The sequence below is a fragment of the Pinus tabuliformis genome, chromosome 9 (assembly GCF_031772625.1).
Source record: "Pinus tabuliformis cultivar Carrire ecotype Pingquan chromosome 9, CPIR1, whole genome shotgun sequence".
Classification (NCBI taxonomy): Eukaryota; Viridiplantae; Streptophyta; class Pinopsida; order Pinales; family Pinaceae; genus Pinus; species Pinus tabuliformis.
The window spans coordinates 1880444698-1880464455 of NC_142307.1; the positions used below are offsets into that span (position 1 = coordinate 1880444698).

Sequence of the window (19758 nt, forward strand, 5' to 3'; positions counted from 1 at the left end):
GACTTCCAAATAGATCGACGGGATTTAGCGTGTACAAGGTTCTGCCAGAAAGAGGGAGAGGATCATGACAGAACATTTGCTCCGGTTTTCAAGTAAACTTTTGTTAGAACTATAATTATTGCTTTGAAAATTGCACCAGGTGGATGCAATGATCATTTTTCTCAATGAAGTAATTGAGGAAGAAGAAGTGTACATAGAGCTACCTCATGGCTTTGAGGTACATGAGAACAAGTCTCATGATTAAAGAATGCTTTGTACAGTCACAAGTAGACACATTGGGTTTGGTATTTTTGGATTGATGTATCAAAGTTAGTCCTATTTGATTTGCCTTTGACGGAAGCAAAATGACTCATACGTCAGAGGGAGCAACTATGGCAGAAAGAATTGCTTCTGTAACAGAGGGAGCAGTTAGAGAGCCTTGTTTTAGCTTCAGAGGGAGTTGACCTCTAAGGTCGAGATGATGGTCTATCAGGCTGAGGGACCAGTCAAGATTACCACAACAAGGTATGTTTCAGTGTGAGAGGAAGCACCCAGTCAAAGTGACTAGTAAGTAATTGTGGTGATGGTGAAGGAAGCAAATTTGTGTATGGTTGAGCCAAGGCATGTAGCTCAACATGTGTTGGAGTACCAACATGGTACAATTGGTCATTCCACAATCAATTATGGCTTGATATATGTCTCAAACAGTGAAATATGTTGATTTTTGAGTAGATTGGGAGGTACTCCAAGCCCTAGGGTTCAGGGTTTCGAGGGTGGAGCACCACAATAGTCACTTGTGGGCTTGGAACCCAAGGTTGGGGTTTTGCACCTTTCGTGATTTGGGCGAAAACCATGGACACATTTCGACATGTGATGGATGAGGATGATAGCTCTCGTCGAGATGAATCCGACACAATGAAAATCATCCGATTCTGAGGTGTAGAAATGGAGATATGAATTTTTGAATGAAATTGTGGGTTAATGTGGCACCAAATGGAGGTTGGCTTGACAATTTGGAGTGCCACAAGTTATGTTTTGACACCACATGGAATTGTATAAATATAAGTGACGTTGGAGGTCACTTCTCATCCATCCAAGAGCATCAAATTACCATCGTAACATCTCTGAGCTAGCCGCAGCCAAAGGAGAGAAAGCTGTGAAGGGTTAAGGGTTGTTTTGGGCATGATTTACCCTTATCATAGGTCTGAGACAGTTGCTGAGGTAGGCCGTATTACAGAGAGGGGAATAAGGGCTATTTTGAGGTGTGGATTTGTTGTGGGTTACTTTTGTTTGAGGATCGTAGAGATTAGACTCATTTGAGGGGACCGATAGGCTTATTTGAGGAGTGTTAAGGGTTGCTGAAGGGTGCTGCAGAGATCCGGAGGAATTTTGGGTAGTGTGGAGAGGGCTAGGAGGCCTAATCAAGTCCTAAACTCATCCTAGGAGGCAGTCCTAACACAAGGAGCTAGGGACAATAAGACCGCAACTTTGGAGGAGGTCTGGAAGGTGGAATAAGGGGTTGCATCAGTGTGTTATCAACCCTAACCAGGACCAAACTTGCATTGCAGAAGAACAATCCTAAAATAGAGGTATGTTATGATGTGTTTAGGGTTGATTTGGTGCTAGGGATGGTGACAAAGTTGTTGCAGTCTGTGGGAGTTGTGTGTTGAGGTTGACTTGGGTAGTTGGAGACCTCAACTAGGAGTAGATCTTGCAGTGAAGAGTTGGGAGCCATTGGACTGGTGAAGGGCAGTGTGTTGGCTACCCAAAGTAGCCCTAGAGCAACATACAAGAAGGACGTTGTATGGTGCTGATTGGGTGAAGTTTGAACCTAATGTGTAGCCCTTTAATAGACGAAAGAGGCTACTAGCTTGGCAGTTTGGAGCTCAGGTATTGGCTAGCATAGAGAATAGATTGGATCAACCCGTGTTCATTGCAGCAGTGTTAGGTGGTAGCCCTCCTGGAGTCTCTATGTGTTGTGCTTTGATGGACCAAGGGGCAGCTAGAGAGTAGAACAAGAGCAAAGGACCGACAATACAAGATACGACATATAGTCTGCAACATGATTGTCATTGTATCTTGTATTCCATAGATTGTTGTATTATTTAGATTGGTTTAATATAACGAAGATTGGGTTGTACATTATTGTACAATATTTTGTTAAAAATTGTCTATACTTGTGCATATGTGATTTACTGCTTTATAGTTTTGTTGAGATTCTTGGTTTGGGTAGTGTCAAAGATTCTAAGATTCTAACCTAGACCCAAGATCGTGGAAATTCAACAAAATACAACTGCAGAGATTCACAGATTTTGATTGGGCAGAGAGTGCAGAAAGAGTTCATCAAGATGAGTCAGAATGTATTGTGGCTAGACTGGCAAGTTGAGAAGCAGTATGGCTTCAAAGGCTACTTGCAGGTCCGTCTTGATTAGGTGCAAGTGACAACCATGATGACAGGTCATAGAACAGTGAGATCCAGTACCAAGACATGATATAGGAGGAAGCAATGTGGCTTTATTATTATTCTACAATGTAGCAAATTGCTAGCAAAACCTTTGTCCCAGGATGAAGTTTACATATACTTGGAGGACAAGCTTAGAATGGTTGAGCTTGTCTCTCTCAACAAGAGGGAGTTATGAAATTGCAACATCAAGGACAAACATTCTCCCTGTGTCAAGTATGACTAGATTAGGAAAGATCGTCCAGTGTACTGATAGCATCAGAGGATAGTCATCCTCCTTGTGTCAAATATGATCAAATTAGGGAGACTGGTCCGGTAGAGGGTAATCATTCTTCCTGTGGCAAGTGTTTTGACCGGAATTAGGAAGAAATGGTCCTAGAGGACCAGAATCACTCAGTTGAGTGGGTGCCTTTCAACATCAGGCTCAGATTACTCTCTAGATAGGTGAGTGAGCTCATTTAGCATCGGGCCTGAATTGTTAAGGTAGAGTGTGGCCTTTGGATTTGGGTTTTTCCCCAGGTTTCACCACGAGTCAAAGAGATTGACCAGGATGATGGTGAAGTTTGAACCAAGACTAGTTAGTATACTATTGGTCAGAGGCGCCGATCATAATCACAATGACTAGTGATGCTAAAGATTTACCATGTGTCACAGTTGTTGACCAGATTATGGTAATTTGTTGATGTTGTTGGTTTACCATGTGTCACAGTTGTTGACTAGATTATGGTAACCTGTTGATGCTATTGATTTACCATGTGTCATAGTTGTTGACCAGATTATGGTAACTTGTTTTACCATGTGTCACAATTGTTGACCAGATTATGGTAATTGGATTTGTTATAACCTTTTCTTAGAGAAATTTGTCAACATGAGAACATCTAGATAGTCATTATGAATACCTCCCTAGCTAAGAGGGAGTGTTGAATTTTGTAGCTATGGTTGGTTTTCATAATTAATATTTTAGCCCTCAATGTATTTATAATGATAAATATAAAGCATGTTCTTCATGTTGTTGTCAAAAGAAAAATAATATACGACATGTTCTTCATGTCGGCTTCAAAAGTGGGAAATTTGAATTTTCAAATTATATTAAATGTGCCTCCAAAATGTAAAGTCGGCCCTCCAAGAAGACAAGTTGGCTTGCCCCTATGGTCATACCCATTCAGCCTCCTAGCCTAGTATAAATAGAGGCTTCCACCTCCTCCAAAAGTACAACTCGTTCATCATCTGTACTGAAGTAATTCAGATCATCTGAGGAAAACGAGTTCTTGGGCAGAAAATCAAATTAGGGCAGAAGGACTAATTCTGGGCAGATTCATCTTGGGCAGCAGAACGAATTCTGGAGCAGACCGAATTCCTGAGGAAAGACCGAATCTCTGAGGCAGACTTCTCTCTATGGCATATGGCTGAATTCTATGGCAAGCAGATGGGCTGAATTTTGAGCTCACCTGGCAGAATCATGTGGGCAGAAGATGGACTTGTCCAAAAGGCAGTTTTGACCAGGTGTTACGGGGTTTAGCTACTAGTCAGTTTGACTTTAAGTTTGGCCTGAAAGTTTAGGTGTATCTCTTGTTGATCTGAACAATTTCTCTAAGGAAAAGGTTGCTGGGTTTTTCCCCCATGTGGTTTTTCCCAGGGTAAATTCTTGTGTTATTGATTTGGCTCTCTCTTCATGATCCTACTTGCTTAATGATGTGAATGAATATGAAAATAATTAAATTGTTAGAAGTAATTATCAGTTTAGAAGACCCTACAAAAAATCAACAATTCTTACTTCTTATCAGCTTAATTTATTTTGGACTGATATACGAATAAGTTTGAGGCATGTATTCTTGAGAAGTACTCCTATTAACATTTTTGAGAATTAGTATCCATGAATACTATTTTCTTGATTGGAGTATTTCCTTGTCCAAGAGTTTGGATTGAGCTCGTGTAATTGGTTACCTCGTGTTGTGACAGGATAATCTTTCTGCAATTGACATCCTTTCTGCATGTAATCTTGTGAATTATTTTGGAAAAATGGTGCTTGGAGGCTCTGGGGTTGGTCAGATTACTCTTTATCCTATACTTATCCGAAAGGTACCCTTCTCCATTATAAATTTTTGAAGATAGACTTGTTTATAGATGTTTGATTTTAAAGTTGTTTACCCCTAAACGCCAGCCGTAGATTGGAAAAAATGATCTTTATGTTAATCTCACATAAAATATTTGAAAGTGTTCTCCGTGGGTAGAAATAAAATCAATACTGTCTGGCTACAGGATGTTACATCTGTTGCTCTTTATGGGATGGGAAATATACGTGATGAGCGGCTTAACCGCATGTTCCAGGTAGTTTACAATTTTTCCTCTTACATTTGGAATTTTGGAGTAGTGCCAAGGTTACAGATATTAATTGAAACTGTTTGATTTTGATTTAGACACCCCATGCTGTTCAGTGGATGCGGCCTGAACCTCAGGAAGGATGCCCGATGTCAGACTGGTTCAATATTTTAGTTCTTCATCAAAACAGGTAGGTATTAGTTTTTTGTTATCCTTTCTGTCATTCTTCGAAACTTGAACATTTACTTGAATGCAAATATGCTGTCTGTGGTGAGCTTGCTGTTTAAAAATAGTAGCTGTCTGCAATATTGACTACTTTGCTGGGTTGACTGTTTCTTGTTTTTAGAGTATTTTTCTGGGTCCATGTGAGTGTTGAGTTGTGGTTTGAAAGGGACATGAACATCTTGTTTAAGTGAAATCCTATTTAGTTATGATTTTGTTGTATACTGCAGGGTCAAAACCAATCCAAAAAATGCCATTAATGAGCAGTTCCTTCCACGTTTCTTAGATCTTGTAATTTGGGGGCATGAACACGAATGCTTGGTTGACCCACAGGTTTTCAATTTAAATTTTTGACTGTACGTGGATTTGTAATAAATTGTGCACAGAAATTGTGTTGCTTGATTTTGCAAGTTAATTTGTTTTTCAAATTTATGGTGTAGGAAGTTCCTGGAATGGGTTTTCATTTAACACAGCCAGGCTCTTCAGTTGCAACATCCCTGATTGATGGTGAAGCAAAGCCCAAGCATGTGCTTCTTCTGGATATAAAGGTTTTCCTCTATATAGTGGCTAGTCCACTGTTGAATTATTGCTTAATTGTTTGTTCTACAAGTATAAGAAATGCCAGTTTGTTTAACTGTAATAATTGTATTAAGATGCAGCATACTATAGAAATCCAAACTTCATTTAACAGTTTGGTGAGTTTAAAAAGTAGTCAGGATGGTACAAGAGACAGAAAATGAAGTTAGACATCAGCAAAGTAAAATGTTTTGCTTGCCACCAGCCAGGACATTTTGCCAGCTAGTGCCCTATCAAGAAAATGAACAAACAAATGAAGCAGGTCGCTGCTACCGCTGAGATGGATGAGTTTGCAGCCAGATTTGAGGATGAGTTTTCACTCATCGTATGTCTCGCTAGTTCAGTGGCCACTAGTTTGTGGTATGTTGACAGTGGCGCGTCATGTCACATGACTGAAGTGCAAGACTAATTTATCAGTCTAAAAGAACCCAATCTGGATTTCCACATTGAACTTCATGACAATGTCAAGTACAAGCTAGTAGGTAGTGGAATTGTCAAGTTTCAGAGGGTGTCTGGGAAGCCTCTACTGGTGAAGGATGTGCTGTATGTTCCAGGATTGAAGAAAAATCTGATATCTGTTTCAGCATTGGAGGACGAGGGTTATGTGGTGACTTTTTGGAAGGGGAAGGTGTATTTTGGGTTCCAGCCTCAGCACAACAAAAGTGCTTGGAGTAAGAAGGAACAAGTTGTACAGAGTTCAGATCAAGTCAGACAAATCATTGGTAAGTCGCAGCAACAACCGTGACTTGGGGGCGCTGTGGCATAGGAGGATGGCACACTTGCAACATGGAGCACTCAAAGTGCTTAGGGAGGTTGTAACATGTCTTCCGGCTTTCACTACACATCAACATGAGGTGTGCAAAGGGTGTGCCATGGGCAAGTACACCAAGACTATGTTTCCCAGCAGTGATAGCAGGTCCAAGGGGATCTTGGACTTGATCCATTTAAATGTATGTGGGCCCATGTCAGCTGTGTCTATTGGAGGGTTCAACTACTATGTGACCTTCATAGATGATCACATCGGTAAAACCAGGATCTATTTTATGAAGACCAAGGATGAGGCCTTCAGTCGGTTCTAAGAGTTTAAAGCTCTTGTGGAGAATCAAACAGGGAGAAAGATCAATGTGCTTAGATCTGACAATGGAGGCGAGTACAACTCGAATGTCTTTAAGGAGTTTTGTGCATATTCTGGAATTAAGAGGGAGCTGATATTTCCATATAACCCACAACAGAATGGAGTATCAGAAAGGAAGAACAAAGCCATTGTTGGGGCAGCAAAAGTAATGCTGCATGATCAAGATCTGCCTATGTTCTTATGCGTGGAAGCATGTAATATGACAATTTATTTGCAAAATAGGAGTCCACATAAGGTGTTGGGGATGATGACCCCTGAAGAGGCATAGACGGGGAAGAAACCAAGGATTGGACATCTTCATATTTTGGGGTGCATGGTTTATTGCCACATCCCATCAAAGAAGAGGACCAAGCTTGAGCCTACTACAAAGAAAAACATTTTCGTTGGGTACTGTTACCCACCACCAGTGGGCGACCCCATAGGGGAATTTTTCTCTCAAATTTGTCTTCATCCGACAGCCAACAACCCCTGATAGCCACTAGTGTAACCGATGTTGTGTTAGATGTCTCTCCTCCCTGAGCTAGTCATATGTCCCCTCACATATGTTGAGTTCGTATGTTGAAGGTGGGCCATCCAGTTCTAAAAGTATGATTTTTTCATTAGGCAATTGGGTGCATATGCTTGTTTTTCTTGGGCACACTTGGGTATGGATTATTTGGTGACTTGGCATAAGAAAGGTTTTTGATTGTAGTCTTGTTCCCTTACTAGTAGGCTAATCTTCAACCCTAGTCCCCTGGGATCTCCCCTACTGACACACAACTTTAGGATGGGCACTAATTGGAAAACCCTGATTTTGGAAGTGTGGTCCCGTATTCGCGTTACACATTTTTCACTCTCCTTCGCACATTACATGCCTTATTTCATCATCTTCCCTCTGTAGGTCCAGATAACCACTTAGTCCACAAGGCTCTGGTATCCCCCTCCCTTTGTCCACATGTCTGGGTTGGCCCTGGAGTGATGCCCTAGAGGTTGATGCATCTAAAAAAATAAATAAAAGTATGATATGGCCACATACAAATGGAAATGTACCACAAAATGCAAAAGATGGTCGGGATAATAAAATTTAGCACGTGGGCAAATGCCGAACATGCGCTCTACCCCTTATCATGGACATCACCCTAGTTCTTGGGGCCCTTACGAGTGCCCTCTACATCATCAAGGAACCCATGTATGTCCCAACCCTTGGCGGGCGATGAACTGCCCGACTTTAAGGGGTAAATCACTACTATATCGTACACATCGTGTTCTCATCCACCGGAGCCTCGAGCAATAAAATAAAAGAAAAATTAGCAAAAGGCAAAAGGAAAATGAAGAAGGGTGGAAAAATAAAAGTTGGGGTAACTCATGTACCACGATTTCTCCCTTTTACATTCATACACCCAAATATGTAGACATCACTCATCATTACCACCCTTGATCCCATGTCATTTGGCCTTCAGACCCTCGTGTCTCGATCCACCTCAACATTCGTCACGTGACACCTACCACTTGAAGGATGTACATTGGACATGTCCTTTCATCTAGGGGCTGGCAACACCTAATAAGGTTATTCGTTAACCACTCCTACTAAGGGAGGTAACACCATTACATGCTCAAAGCCCCAAATCTAGAAGGGAAACCCACTATGAAGTGTCCATTTTTTGCCCTTGATTAACGAGCTTATTCACTAAATTGCACTAATGAATTATTGTATTTGAAGGAGAGGAGACACATTGGATCTTATATGGGATTGGTAGGTGGTTTCATTTTGGGCTTGGCCTCCCTATACGAGATCCAAGCCCACCAAAGGATCATATTGACACGTGTAGGGGAAGCATTGAGAGCCATGGGTTTCCATCATGTGATAGAGCATTATCTCATGCCATGAGTAGCCTCAACACGTTCAACAGATTGTTCATTGCCCCACATTATATACGAGATGCTGCACTTGGATCAGTAGTGACCCCATCCACCTTAGCACTATATGTAGGGTTTGGCAGTTGATTCGAGGTTTGAAGGAGGTTTGTCTTATCCTTGAGACATGGGAGGGAAAGAACCATCTTTCGTGCCCTCATTTGTAGCAGTTTATAGGCTTATTTTACATGAGGAGACCCATGAGACCACTACTTGTGCCCTAGAGCCACTTTTGAGCACCACGTGATGTTTTACTTGAAGATCAAGGGGCCACCCCCTTGACCATCATTCATGTAGCCTTCTTCTTCATCTTGGCACTTAAGAACTCATTTAGGCCTTCCAATGACCCTCCTACGCCACTGCTACATCTTTTCAACTTCATTTTGGATGGCTTATCTTACACTTTATGAGCTATTTGGTGGGATTGTCACCAAAGTAGTGCTATTTTGCACATTAAAATAACTTTATGGGTATCTTAGGCTAATTCAAACTCTTAGAGGCTCATATAAATAGAGTTAAGCCTCATTTGTATCAAACATCATCATCACACTTGGATCTAATTCTCTTGAGGAATTTCACACTTTTCTCTTGGTTGTCTATTGAAAATCTCTTGATGCATTTCGATATATTTGGAGTTGAAATTTCGTTCTTTCTTAGAGCCATCTTCTTGATCTTGGATTGGATATATCTCTTGTTATCTTGTAAGTAATCTTGTTGAAATTTTTTGCATGAAAAATGTCTAATGTGTGGAATTATTGCAACCAACTATATTTTTTGTGCCCTAATTTATTGAATATCATTATAAAGATTGTTAGATTGTGAAATTGCACATGTTACTCATTGAATAACAAGTAGATGAATGTTCCTAGTGTTCATTTTTGTGTAGCTTGGGAGGTAGTCCAAGCCCTAGTGTTTGAGGGTTGGAGGTCAAAGTACCATAAGTAGGCTTGTGTGCGTAGAACCCAAGCCTGGGGTTTTTCACCCATAGATGTTTGGGCCAAAACCATGACGAGTCTTCGACATGTGATGGATGAGGATGATAACTCTCGGCGAGACGATTCTAACGCAACGAGAATCATCCGATTCCGAGTTGTCGTTGAGGAGTTATGAATGTTTGAAGTTTAGTAATGGAGTTTTCACACGTGTTAAGGTCGGCTTGGTGTTAAGTTGACTTAACTAGTTGTGGAAGCCCCTAGAATGACATTTTAAGAAGCCCCTCATTTGTGTATAAATAGAGGGTGAGGGAGTCACTTTAGACTCATCCAAATTGAAGAACACTTTCACAAGGAGAGGACTTGTTGGAGGAAGGGCAACCCATGTCCTAGCGACAACAAGAGAAGGATACCTATAGGAAGGCCGAAGGTAGATCTGTGATTGTTTTAGGGTGGATTAGGGATCCGAAGTTGTTGTTGGAGAGGTCGAGGGTGCTGGAAGAGATCTCAAGGTAAACACTGCCATTTGAAGGAGTTGCAGATTGTCTATGGGTTTGTTTGAGGGCAGCGTAGGGAAAAAGAATTGCTGTGTGGTAGGCCACAGGCCATACCATAGCAGCAAGGAATGCGTGGGCCATTCTAAGGGCTGAATTAAGCCCTTACCCTCAAGGTATTGGAGGAACAAATCTAGCAGCCTAATCTGCAGTTTTCTAGATGATGTTTGGGGTATGTTGGAGAAGGTTAAGGTTACAACAGTGTGCCCTAACCAGGACAGCCACCAACAGTAGCATGAAAACATAATTCTGAGTAGTGATTTTGGAGAAGCGTTGGGTCATTGTAGTGACTAGATTTAGATCAATTAAAGGGCAACCTGTGAAAGTCAAAGAGGAGGGGCAAACCTCATGGTTAGATGCCCTAAACCAGTGACAGTTTCCACAGTGATTGGGCAACAACTTGGATCAGTTTGATGGGTTGCTTGCAGGTTGTCTTAGGAGCTGTTTGGAGGAGCCCGGGTGGACTGTCCACTGTTGGGGAGCCTACCAAGCAACCAAGGTGATAGCAGGCACATCATATGAGAGGCAAGAGGACAACAACAAGGTATGTTGCAGATGTTCCCTTGGTTGATGAGTTGATGGTGTCCTAGGAGAGGACATGTTGTTGATGCCCAGATTTGTGTAATAGCTCCTCTATTGCAGAACAAAGGGCAGATTGGTGAAGTCTGTGGGCAGCCATGTGTAAGGGTCTCCCAAGTGTGGGGATGCCCTAACTAGGAGCAGATGCTACAACATGGACTTGGTCTCTCGTGGATTGTTGGAGGGCAACGTGAGAGAAGACCAAGTGTGGACGAGATTGGGCACTTACGGTCTGTTGGAGGACAACGTGATAATGTCCAAGTTGGAGCCGAAGTGCAGCACCTTGATGGACAAAGGTGATTGCTAGCCTGGCAATTGTTGAGCTTAAGGGTTGATGAACCAGAGGAGCAATTTGTGGAGCCCGAGACTTGTGTGTGGAGAAGGACTTCTACAGTAGATGATGGGCAATCCTCCTAGCCCTCATTGTGGGAGATGGACGTCTTGCAATGATAGGTGGCAACCCTCTGTGCCCTATGTTGGTATTCATCGAAGTAGCGCAGGAAGACCATAGTGGGTTGAAGTCCCTGAGTAGTTGAGGAGCAACAGTGGGCAGATTGAGAGTTGTTCACAAGTGGAGCTGTGAACGACTCGACAGGAGTCTTAATGTGTTGTGGCCTTGATGGACGAAGGCACAATTATAGAGCAGATTGGACAGCTGAGATTAAGTGGCTAGATGGACTTGGAGCATTGATAGAGGCAGGAGCTGCAGATTGAGAGCCGAAGGACTGAGTACGTTTAGGGTACGATCGAGAGGAGTTGAGAGAGAATGCGACAGCTAGATGGTCAGAGTATCTTGTTGAGGGCAGATTGGTTGTCGATGGACTGACACCAAGCCCCAGTTTTGTATCTTGTACTAGTGGATGTATGAGGGCCATTATCCCTGGTATGAGAGCCCTAGACTGTTGTATTATATGTTGTTTAATATAACGAAGTTGGATTGAAAATTGTAAAAAGTTGTCCATATTTTGTGCATGTGTGATTTATTGTTGTTTACATTCTGCTGTGCAAAGTATTATCATTGAGATTCTTGGTTTGGTAGCATTAAAGATTTTAAGATTCTATCCTAGATCTAAGATTGTGGAAATTCAACACCTAGTGAATTGAAATTGGATTTTCTTTCATGAAATTTCATAGATCTTGGGTGGGTAAATGTTAAAGAGTGCTTGCTAGGGCATCGCTTTTTAGCCTCCTTGAAGGCAATTTTGGCTAAATTTAGAACCCCATAGACTTCATAGCCCAAGGATAAGGCATTGATCCAAGTAAATTTGGTGATCACCCCTTTTTCCCTTCCCTTTCTCTTCTCCCAAAAATTTTGGCCCCCTTCCTAGACAACTGAGCTAGGGATGAATGCAAATTCCTTTAGAGGAGGAATTTTTAACTCCGTTAGGACAAGGTATTGTGCTGGTGTCTCCTCTAGGAATCCTCAAAATTTCAGGAAATTCACATAGTTTAGTTGTGAGAAAACTCAAGCCCTAGCTACATCTTCGAAAGCTTATCTTGAACATCTGTGGTTGGTTGTCTTCTAAAGGGTCATTTGTACATAGAGCTCAAGAAAAATCAATCATTCGTGACCCTTTCTCTACCGTTTCTTGTCCCAGTGATCACATTAGAGGCCTTTGTCCCATGATTACTCAAAAACCCTAGGTCTCGCTTGGGCTTCCTTCTAGGTTGATCTAGTGGAGCTAAAACCCTATTTTGAAAAGGAATCATCTTGCAAAGACCCTAGTGAGGTCTTGCTTTACCTTGGAAGTCGTCATCCTAGGCATACTCATTATTATTGAATATCCCTAAACCCTAGGTCCAGGCCTTCGTTATAGGTCTTTCTTAGAGGGCCCTTAGCTTCTCTTGAAGCATTGAGCCCTAATTGAACCTCTCCTTTGACTGGGCCTTGGAAATCACTTCGTACCTAGTCCTTGATTCTATCATTATAAGTGATTTCCTTCATACCAAGACTCCTCCCATCGGTGAAAGTTCGTAAAGAGCAGGGGCACTGACTGAGGTGACAGTGGGTCTTTGTCCCATTGTTGTCATTTGGTCTAGTAGTTGTCCCTTAGGTACCCCTCCTAGGACCTTTGCTAGATTGTGTGGCAACATTTATGGCGCCATTGCTGGGGAAGAAGCGAGTCTACCTTTATGTAATACTCACCTTCTTCTTTAACGACAATATAGATCCTTATCTAGTGACTCCATTGGAAGATCGAAGCCCTAGCTCTTCATTGAACTTCAAAGTCAATGCTTGTAGGGTGAAGCAAGCATCTCTCTAGGCATTTCAAGTTCAGCCCAATGACGCCATATCTGAAATCATACGAAAATTTGCCTGACAATAAAAAGATCATTGGAAAGGCCTATTTTATATGCTTTATGATGATGATCCTCGATTCAATGATCATGATGTCATTAGTTCCCAGGAGGAGCTTTGTGCCCCTCTTGATGATTCTCTTGGGAGCCATGGAATTGAGGAGCCTTCCCAATGCTCTGAAAGGGAGTTGTGGTTCTTCCCAAGATATGATGATTGTAGTCCACCTTGTTCCCTACACGATAATCAGGATAATGTGATTATGGATGTGTATGAACCATCTATCTCTTCTTGCCATACAAAGGATATGCCTGAGCTTGCTCTTCATCGAAAATTTATGAGCTTGGTCGTTGAGTTCTCCATTCTCTTGTTGCAAGAAAGGTGCATGAGTTGGATTCCTCTTTTCCCTCCTCACCCATGATCCTTGATACATGATCCTCATATGTTCTTACTTCTCACCCTTACCATTCCTCAAGGAAATCTTGCAATGGAAAATGTGATTTTTGGGTGCCATGGCTCATAATGGTTCATAAGGGTAAGTGTTCTTATATTGATCTAATCATATGTTGGTTGCATTGGCTCTATGATTACACTTAGCACTTGCATGATATAGTGTGCATGTTAGAGTAGGATGCATTGCATATTGATTTTGGATAGCTACTATCATCATCTCATGTTCTCATGCTAGATTAGATGCATTTAGATTAGACTTGCATCTAGAATATATTTTGTTTCTTGTAAGGGTTTATTATTATTTCATGAAAACATGGGTGATCAAAGCATGCACAGGACATATGCTTCCAAGGTTTGTTTGTGATGTGCAAGATAACAGGTCTGCGGTCCTAGACGATTGTTGGTGTTCGCATGACCTCCCCATTCGAGTACATGGTTTGTGCACTCCACAAAGAGCTCATGTTGTAGTTGGAGCCAGATTTCACCCACCACTAATGGGTGACCCCATAGGAGAATTTTTCTCCTAGATTCGTCTTCAACCGACATGCACCAGTGTAGCTGATGTTGTGCCAGATGTCTCCGCTCCCTGAGCTAGTCATATGTCTCCTCGCCCATATGTCGAGATCGTATGTTTGAAGGTGGGCCATCGAATCCTAAAGGTGTGATTTTTCATTAGGTAATTTGGTGCTTGTGCTTGTTTTAACTTTTTCTTTCTTGGGCACACTTAGGTATGGATTATTTGGTGACTTGGAAGGAGGAAGGGTTTTGACTGTAGTCTTGTTCCCTTACCTTAACTGGGGGCTAATCCTCAACCTTAGTCTCGTGGTATCTCCTCTACTGGCTTACAACTTTATGATGGGCACTACTTCGAAAACCCTGATTTTGGTAGCATGGTCATGTTTTCCTATTCCACATTTTTCAGTCCCCTCCGCGTATTACACACCTTATTTCATCATCTTCCCTCTCTGGGTCCATTAGGCTTTCGTATCCCCTTCCCCTTGTCCATATGTCTGGGTTGGGCCTAGAACGATGCCCTAGAGGTTGATGCAGCGAAAAAAAGATAAAAACATAATATGGCCACATACAAAAGGAAATGTACCACAAAATGCAAAAATATGGCCGAGATAATAAAATTTAGCACATGGGCAAAAGCCGAACATGAGCTCTATCGCTTATCATAGCCATCACCCTGGTTCTTAGGGCCCTTATGAGTGCCCCCTGCATCATCAAGGAACCCATGTTTGTCCCCACCCTTGGTGGGTGATGAACTGCCCAACCTTAAGAGGTAAATCATTGGTATATCATACACATCATGCTCTCATCCCCTAGAGCCCTGAGTAGTAAAATAAAAGAAAAATCAATAAAAGGCAAAAGGAAAGTGAAGAAGGGTGGAAAAAGAAAGGCCGAGGTAACTCATATACCACAATTACTCCCTCCTACATTCATACACCCAAATATGTAGACATCCCTCATCATTACCACCCTTGAGCCCATGTCATTTGGCCTTGATACCCCTGTGTCTCGATCCACTTCATCATTATTCACATGGCACCTACCACTTGAAGGATGTACCTTCGACATGTGCTTCCCTTTATGGGCTAGGAACGCCTAATAGGGTTGTTTATTAACCACTTCTACGAAGGGAGGTAACACCATTACATGCTCAAAGCCCCAAATTTGGAAGGGAAACCCACTATGAAGTGTCCATTTCTGCCTTTGATTAACGAGCTTACTGATTAAATTGTACTAATGAATTATTGTATGTGAAGGTGAGGAGACGCATTAGATCTTATACAGGATTAGCAGGTGGTTTCTCTTTGGGCTTGGCCTCCCTATACGGGATCCAAGCCCACCAGAGGAACATATTGACACTTGTAGGGAAAGTGTTGAGAGCCATGGGTTTCCATCATGTGACAGAGCATTATCTCACGCCATGGGCGACCTCAACACCTTCAACAACTTGTTCATTGCCCCACATTATATAAGAGATGATTCACTTGGACTAGTAGTGCCCCTAGTCGACTTAGCATTGCATACAAGGTTTGCAGACTATCCGAGGCTCGGAGGAGGTTTGTCTCATCCTTGAGACATGGGAGGGAAAACACTATCTTCCGTGCCCTCATTTGGTGCAGTCTACAGTCTTATTTTACACCAGGAGTGCCATGAGACCACTACATGTGCCCCACAGGCACTTTGGAGCACCACATGATGTTTTACTTGTAGATCAAGGGGCCACCTCGTTGACCATCATTCATGGAGCCCTCTTCTTCATCATGGCACTTGAAGACTTGATTAGGCCTTCCAACAACCCTCTTACACCATTGCTACATCATTTCGGCTTCATTTTGGATTGCTTATCTTACACTTTATGAGCTATTTGTTGGGCTTGTCACCAAAGTAATGTTATTTTGCACATTAAAATATTTTTAGGGGCATCTTAGGATAATTCGAGCTTTGAGAGGATCATATAAATAGAGTTAAGCCTTATTTGTATCAAACATCATCATCACACCTAGATCTAATTCTCTTGACGAATTTCACAATTTTCCCTTGGTTGTCTATTGGGGATCTCTTGATGCATTTCGATATATTTGTAGCTGAAATTTCGTTCTTTCTTGGAGCCATCATCTTGATCTTGGATTGGATATATCTCTTTTTTATCTTGCAAGTAATCTTGTTAAAAATTTTTGCATGAAAAATGTCTAATGTGTGGAATTATTGCAACTAGCTATTTCTTTTGTGCCCTAATTTATTGAATATCATTGTAAAGATTGTTAGATTGTGAAATTGCACATGTTACTCATTGAATAACAAGTAGATGAATGTTCCTAGTGGATTGAAATTTGATTTTCTTCCATGAAATTGCATAGATCTTGGGTGGGTAAATGTTAGAGAGTGCTTGCTAGGGCATCACTTTCTAGCCTCCTTGAAGACAATTTTGGCCAAATTTCGAATCACATAGAATCCATTGCCCAAGGGTAAGGCACTGATCCAAGTAAATTTGGTGATCGACCCTTTTTCCCTTCTCTTTTTCTTCTCCCAAAAATTTGGGTCCCCTTCCTAGACGACTGAGCTAGGGCTGCATGTTAATTCCTTTAGAGGAGGAATTTTCCATCTCTTTTTGGACAAGGTACTATGCTGGTGTCTCCCTCAAGAATCCTCAAAGTTTCAGGGAATTCCCACTATTCATTTGTGACTCAAGCCCTAGCTACTTCTTTGAAAGTTCATCTTGAAAGTCTATGTTTGGTGGTCTTCTCAATGGTCATTTCCACATAGAGATCAAGAAAAATTGATCATTCTTGACCCTTTCTCTACCCTTGCTTGGCGTAGTGATCACATTGGAGGTCTTCCTCCCATGATTACTCAAAAACCCTAGGTCTCGCTTCGGCTTCCTTCTAGGTCTCTCTAGTGGAAAGAAAACCCTATTTTGAAAAGGAATCATCTGGAAAAGCCCCTAGAGAGGTTTTGCCTCACCTTGGAATTCTTCATGCTAAGCATACTTATTATTATTGAATATCCCTAAACCTTAGGTCTAGGCCTTCCTTATAAGCCTTTCTTGGAGTTTCCTTAGCTTCTCTTGAAGCTTTGAGGCCTAATTGAGCCTCTCCTTTGAATGGGCCTTGGAAATCACTTCGTACCTAGTCCTTGAATCTATCATTATAAGTGATTTCCTTCATAGCAGGACTCCTCCCATCAGTGAAAGTCCGTAAAGAGCAGGGGAAATTGACTAAGGTGACAGTGGATCTTTGTCCCATTGATGTCATTTGGTCTAGTAGTTCTCCCTTAGGTACCCCTCCAAGGACCCCTGCTAGATTGTGTGGCAATAGGTACAACGAAACTTGAAAGGCTTACAGAGTCTACATTCCTACACTTAGGAAAACAGTGGTGCAACGGGATGTGAAATTTGAGGACAGGGCTTTAGAAAGTCTTGGGAATTAGTGCCAGTTGAGGTAGAGGTTCAGGAGTAGGAAGCATGAAAAGAAGAAGGGAGACAATTGTTACAAATTGCAAGACCTTAAACTGGTGTTTAAAACAAACAAGATGAGCATGATAAGGAGCAAGATGCTCTATATACCTAGGTTGAGACTTATAGGAACAAGAGGTTGAAATGAGTAGAGCCTACCTCGAGGGAAGCTCAAGAGCATGTGGATGTGCCTAGAACTTTTGTCAAGGAAAGCAGAGTGCCACAAAGATTTTCTAGGTATATGGCTCTTATGAGCAAGTTGATAGAGGTTGAGCTTTTATGTTTTCATGTGACATATGGGTAGATTGTGTGGCAAGATGCCATGGGTGGAAAAGTACTCTTCCATCATGAAGAACGATGTATGGGAGGTTGTGTCACGACCTGAAGGGAAATTAGTGGTAGGATCTAAGTGGATCTATAAATTCAAACATGTTGCTGATGTAAGTATTGAGAAGTTCATAGCCTGGTTCGTGCGTAATTGTTTCTCTTAGAGAGAGGGAATTGACTATGATGAGACATTCGCCACTATAGTTAGGTATTCCTTCATCCGGGCCGTGATTTCCATTGCTGTAGAGATGGGCTGGAAAATTATTCAAATGGATGTTAAGTCAACATTTCATAATGATGGTTTTTGAGGTGCATGGGAGGGATTCCCATGTATGCAGACTAAAGAGAGCACTATATGGACTCAAGCAAGCACCACATGCGTGGTATTCCAGGATTGACAACTATTTGCTGGTTTTGGGCTTCACCAAGAGTGATGTTGACGCAAACTTGTACTACATATTGGTAAGGGGAGAGCCACTCATTCTTGTGCTATATGTAGATGCGTTGTTTCTTATAGGTTTAGAGAAGCTCATTGCAGATTGGAAGAGGGATCTTGCTTCAGGGTTCGACATGAAGGATTTGGGGTTGATGCATTAGTTTTTGGGGTTGGAAGTGTTGGAAAATCAGAAAGGCAGTAAATATTTTCTTGTTCTTGATAATTACTTTTGATGTTTCTTATTATTACGATTCTTTATATCTTCTTTCTTTAGTTCATCAAGCAATTACCAAAAGCAACAACACATAAAACAATAGGTACCAGATGTAGGCACATGCTAGAGCAAAAGCCCCTCGAGGGGAAAACCCAGTCAATATAATGCTTCCTTTCAATAGTATTCTTTGAGACTCTTCACCCTAGAGCAAGATCAGACCTTCCCTCCACACCAAGTCAACCTCCCAGAATTTCGACCTCTTCCCAGCAACTTCGACTAGGCAACAACTTACGGCAACTGATAGCTTACGACAATAGTGAAACTTGGAAAACTTCGATCTCCCAATCCAGGACACGAAACAGAGAGAGAGAGAGAGGGACACCAAAATTTCGATTTTCCTTGTCTCCTTAGACTTACCCAAACTCGCATTCACTTTGGCTTCCCGACAATAGACTTCGCACCTTTTCCTAGCTACAAGAGAACTTCGCACTTTTGCCCAGCAACAAGAGATTTTCGCACTTCTTCCCAGCTACAAGAGAATTCGAACTTGTGAGAGAATGATGCTCCAAATGAATTCGATGAGCTTCTTTTTATAGGCTTCTTGTGGGGTCGAATAGGGTCCTTAGGCTGACTTGATCTTCTTCTAGGTCGACATGGTGTGGAGGTTACATAATTCATATTTGACTCAATAATTAACCTTTTTACATGATTCAAAAGCCCAAGAAGGGTCTCTTTAAATGTACAATAATTCTGTAGACTTAGAATAAATCCTAGAAGTCCTCAACGGGGACTTTTACGTAAAACAAGGTGACCCAATTATGAAACCCATGCTTTACTAAGTCACAATAATAATAATAATAAAAATTCTTTTCTTTGTTCTTTTGACAAGTACATTACATAATGTCTCAAGTACATTATTGAAGACCAAACATAGTTACATTTTATAACACTCCCTATTAACTAGGGAGGTATTCATAATGTACAAATACAATGGAAGATCTCAAACTATATGAACCATGAAGAACTTTAGGCACCTCAATGCCATGGACTAGATTCCTAACCAGGGCAATCTATCCAGGCAATCATTCAACAATTTAGGCACCCCAATGCCATGGACTACATTCTTGACCAGGGCAATCTATCCAAGTGGGACCAAGATGGACTCAAGCTTTCAGCCCCTTTAGGTACCCTCAGGCTTACTTGCTAACCATCAACCCAATCATCCAAGTGTGTGTCCAACACTGAGCTCAATAACCAACACCATCTTTCCATCTTCGGGACTTAGACATCAACACAAAGTGTCAGCCAAATGTCTTCCCAGGAAATGCTTCACTCACAAAGCCTCAAAACCCCTTGATCCATCAGATCAAGAATGACAAATCTCTCCCAATCAACCTGATTGGTTACTACATGACATC

General features: G+C 41.7%; 1 protein-coding gene across 3 annotated transcripts in view; it reads left to right on the forward strand.

Annotated features, from left to right (window-relative positions):
• Positions 1-19758, forward strand: part of LOC149156421 (double-strand break repair protein MRE11-like) — a 323361-nt gene that overhangs the window by 67961 nt on the left and 235642 nt on the right. For all 3 annotated transcript variants that reach the window (XM_089438150.1, XM_089438149.1, XM_089438148.1), the window contains 5 exons: positions 4400-4519; positions 4700-4768; positions 4858-4949; positions 5212-5314; positions 5422-5529. In XM_089438150.1, the coding sequence (XP_089294276.1) occupies positions 4400-4519; positions 4700-4768; positions 4858-4949; positions 5212-5314; positions 5422-5529 (492 nt within the window). The remainder of the gene's footprint in view (positions 1-4399; positions 4520-4699; positions 4769-4857; positions 4950-5211; positions 5315-5421; positions 5530-19758) is intronic.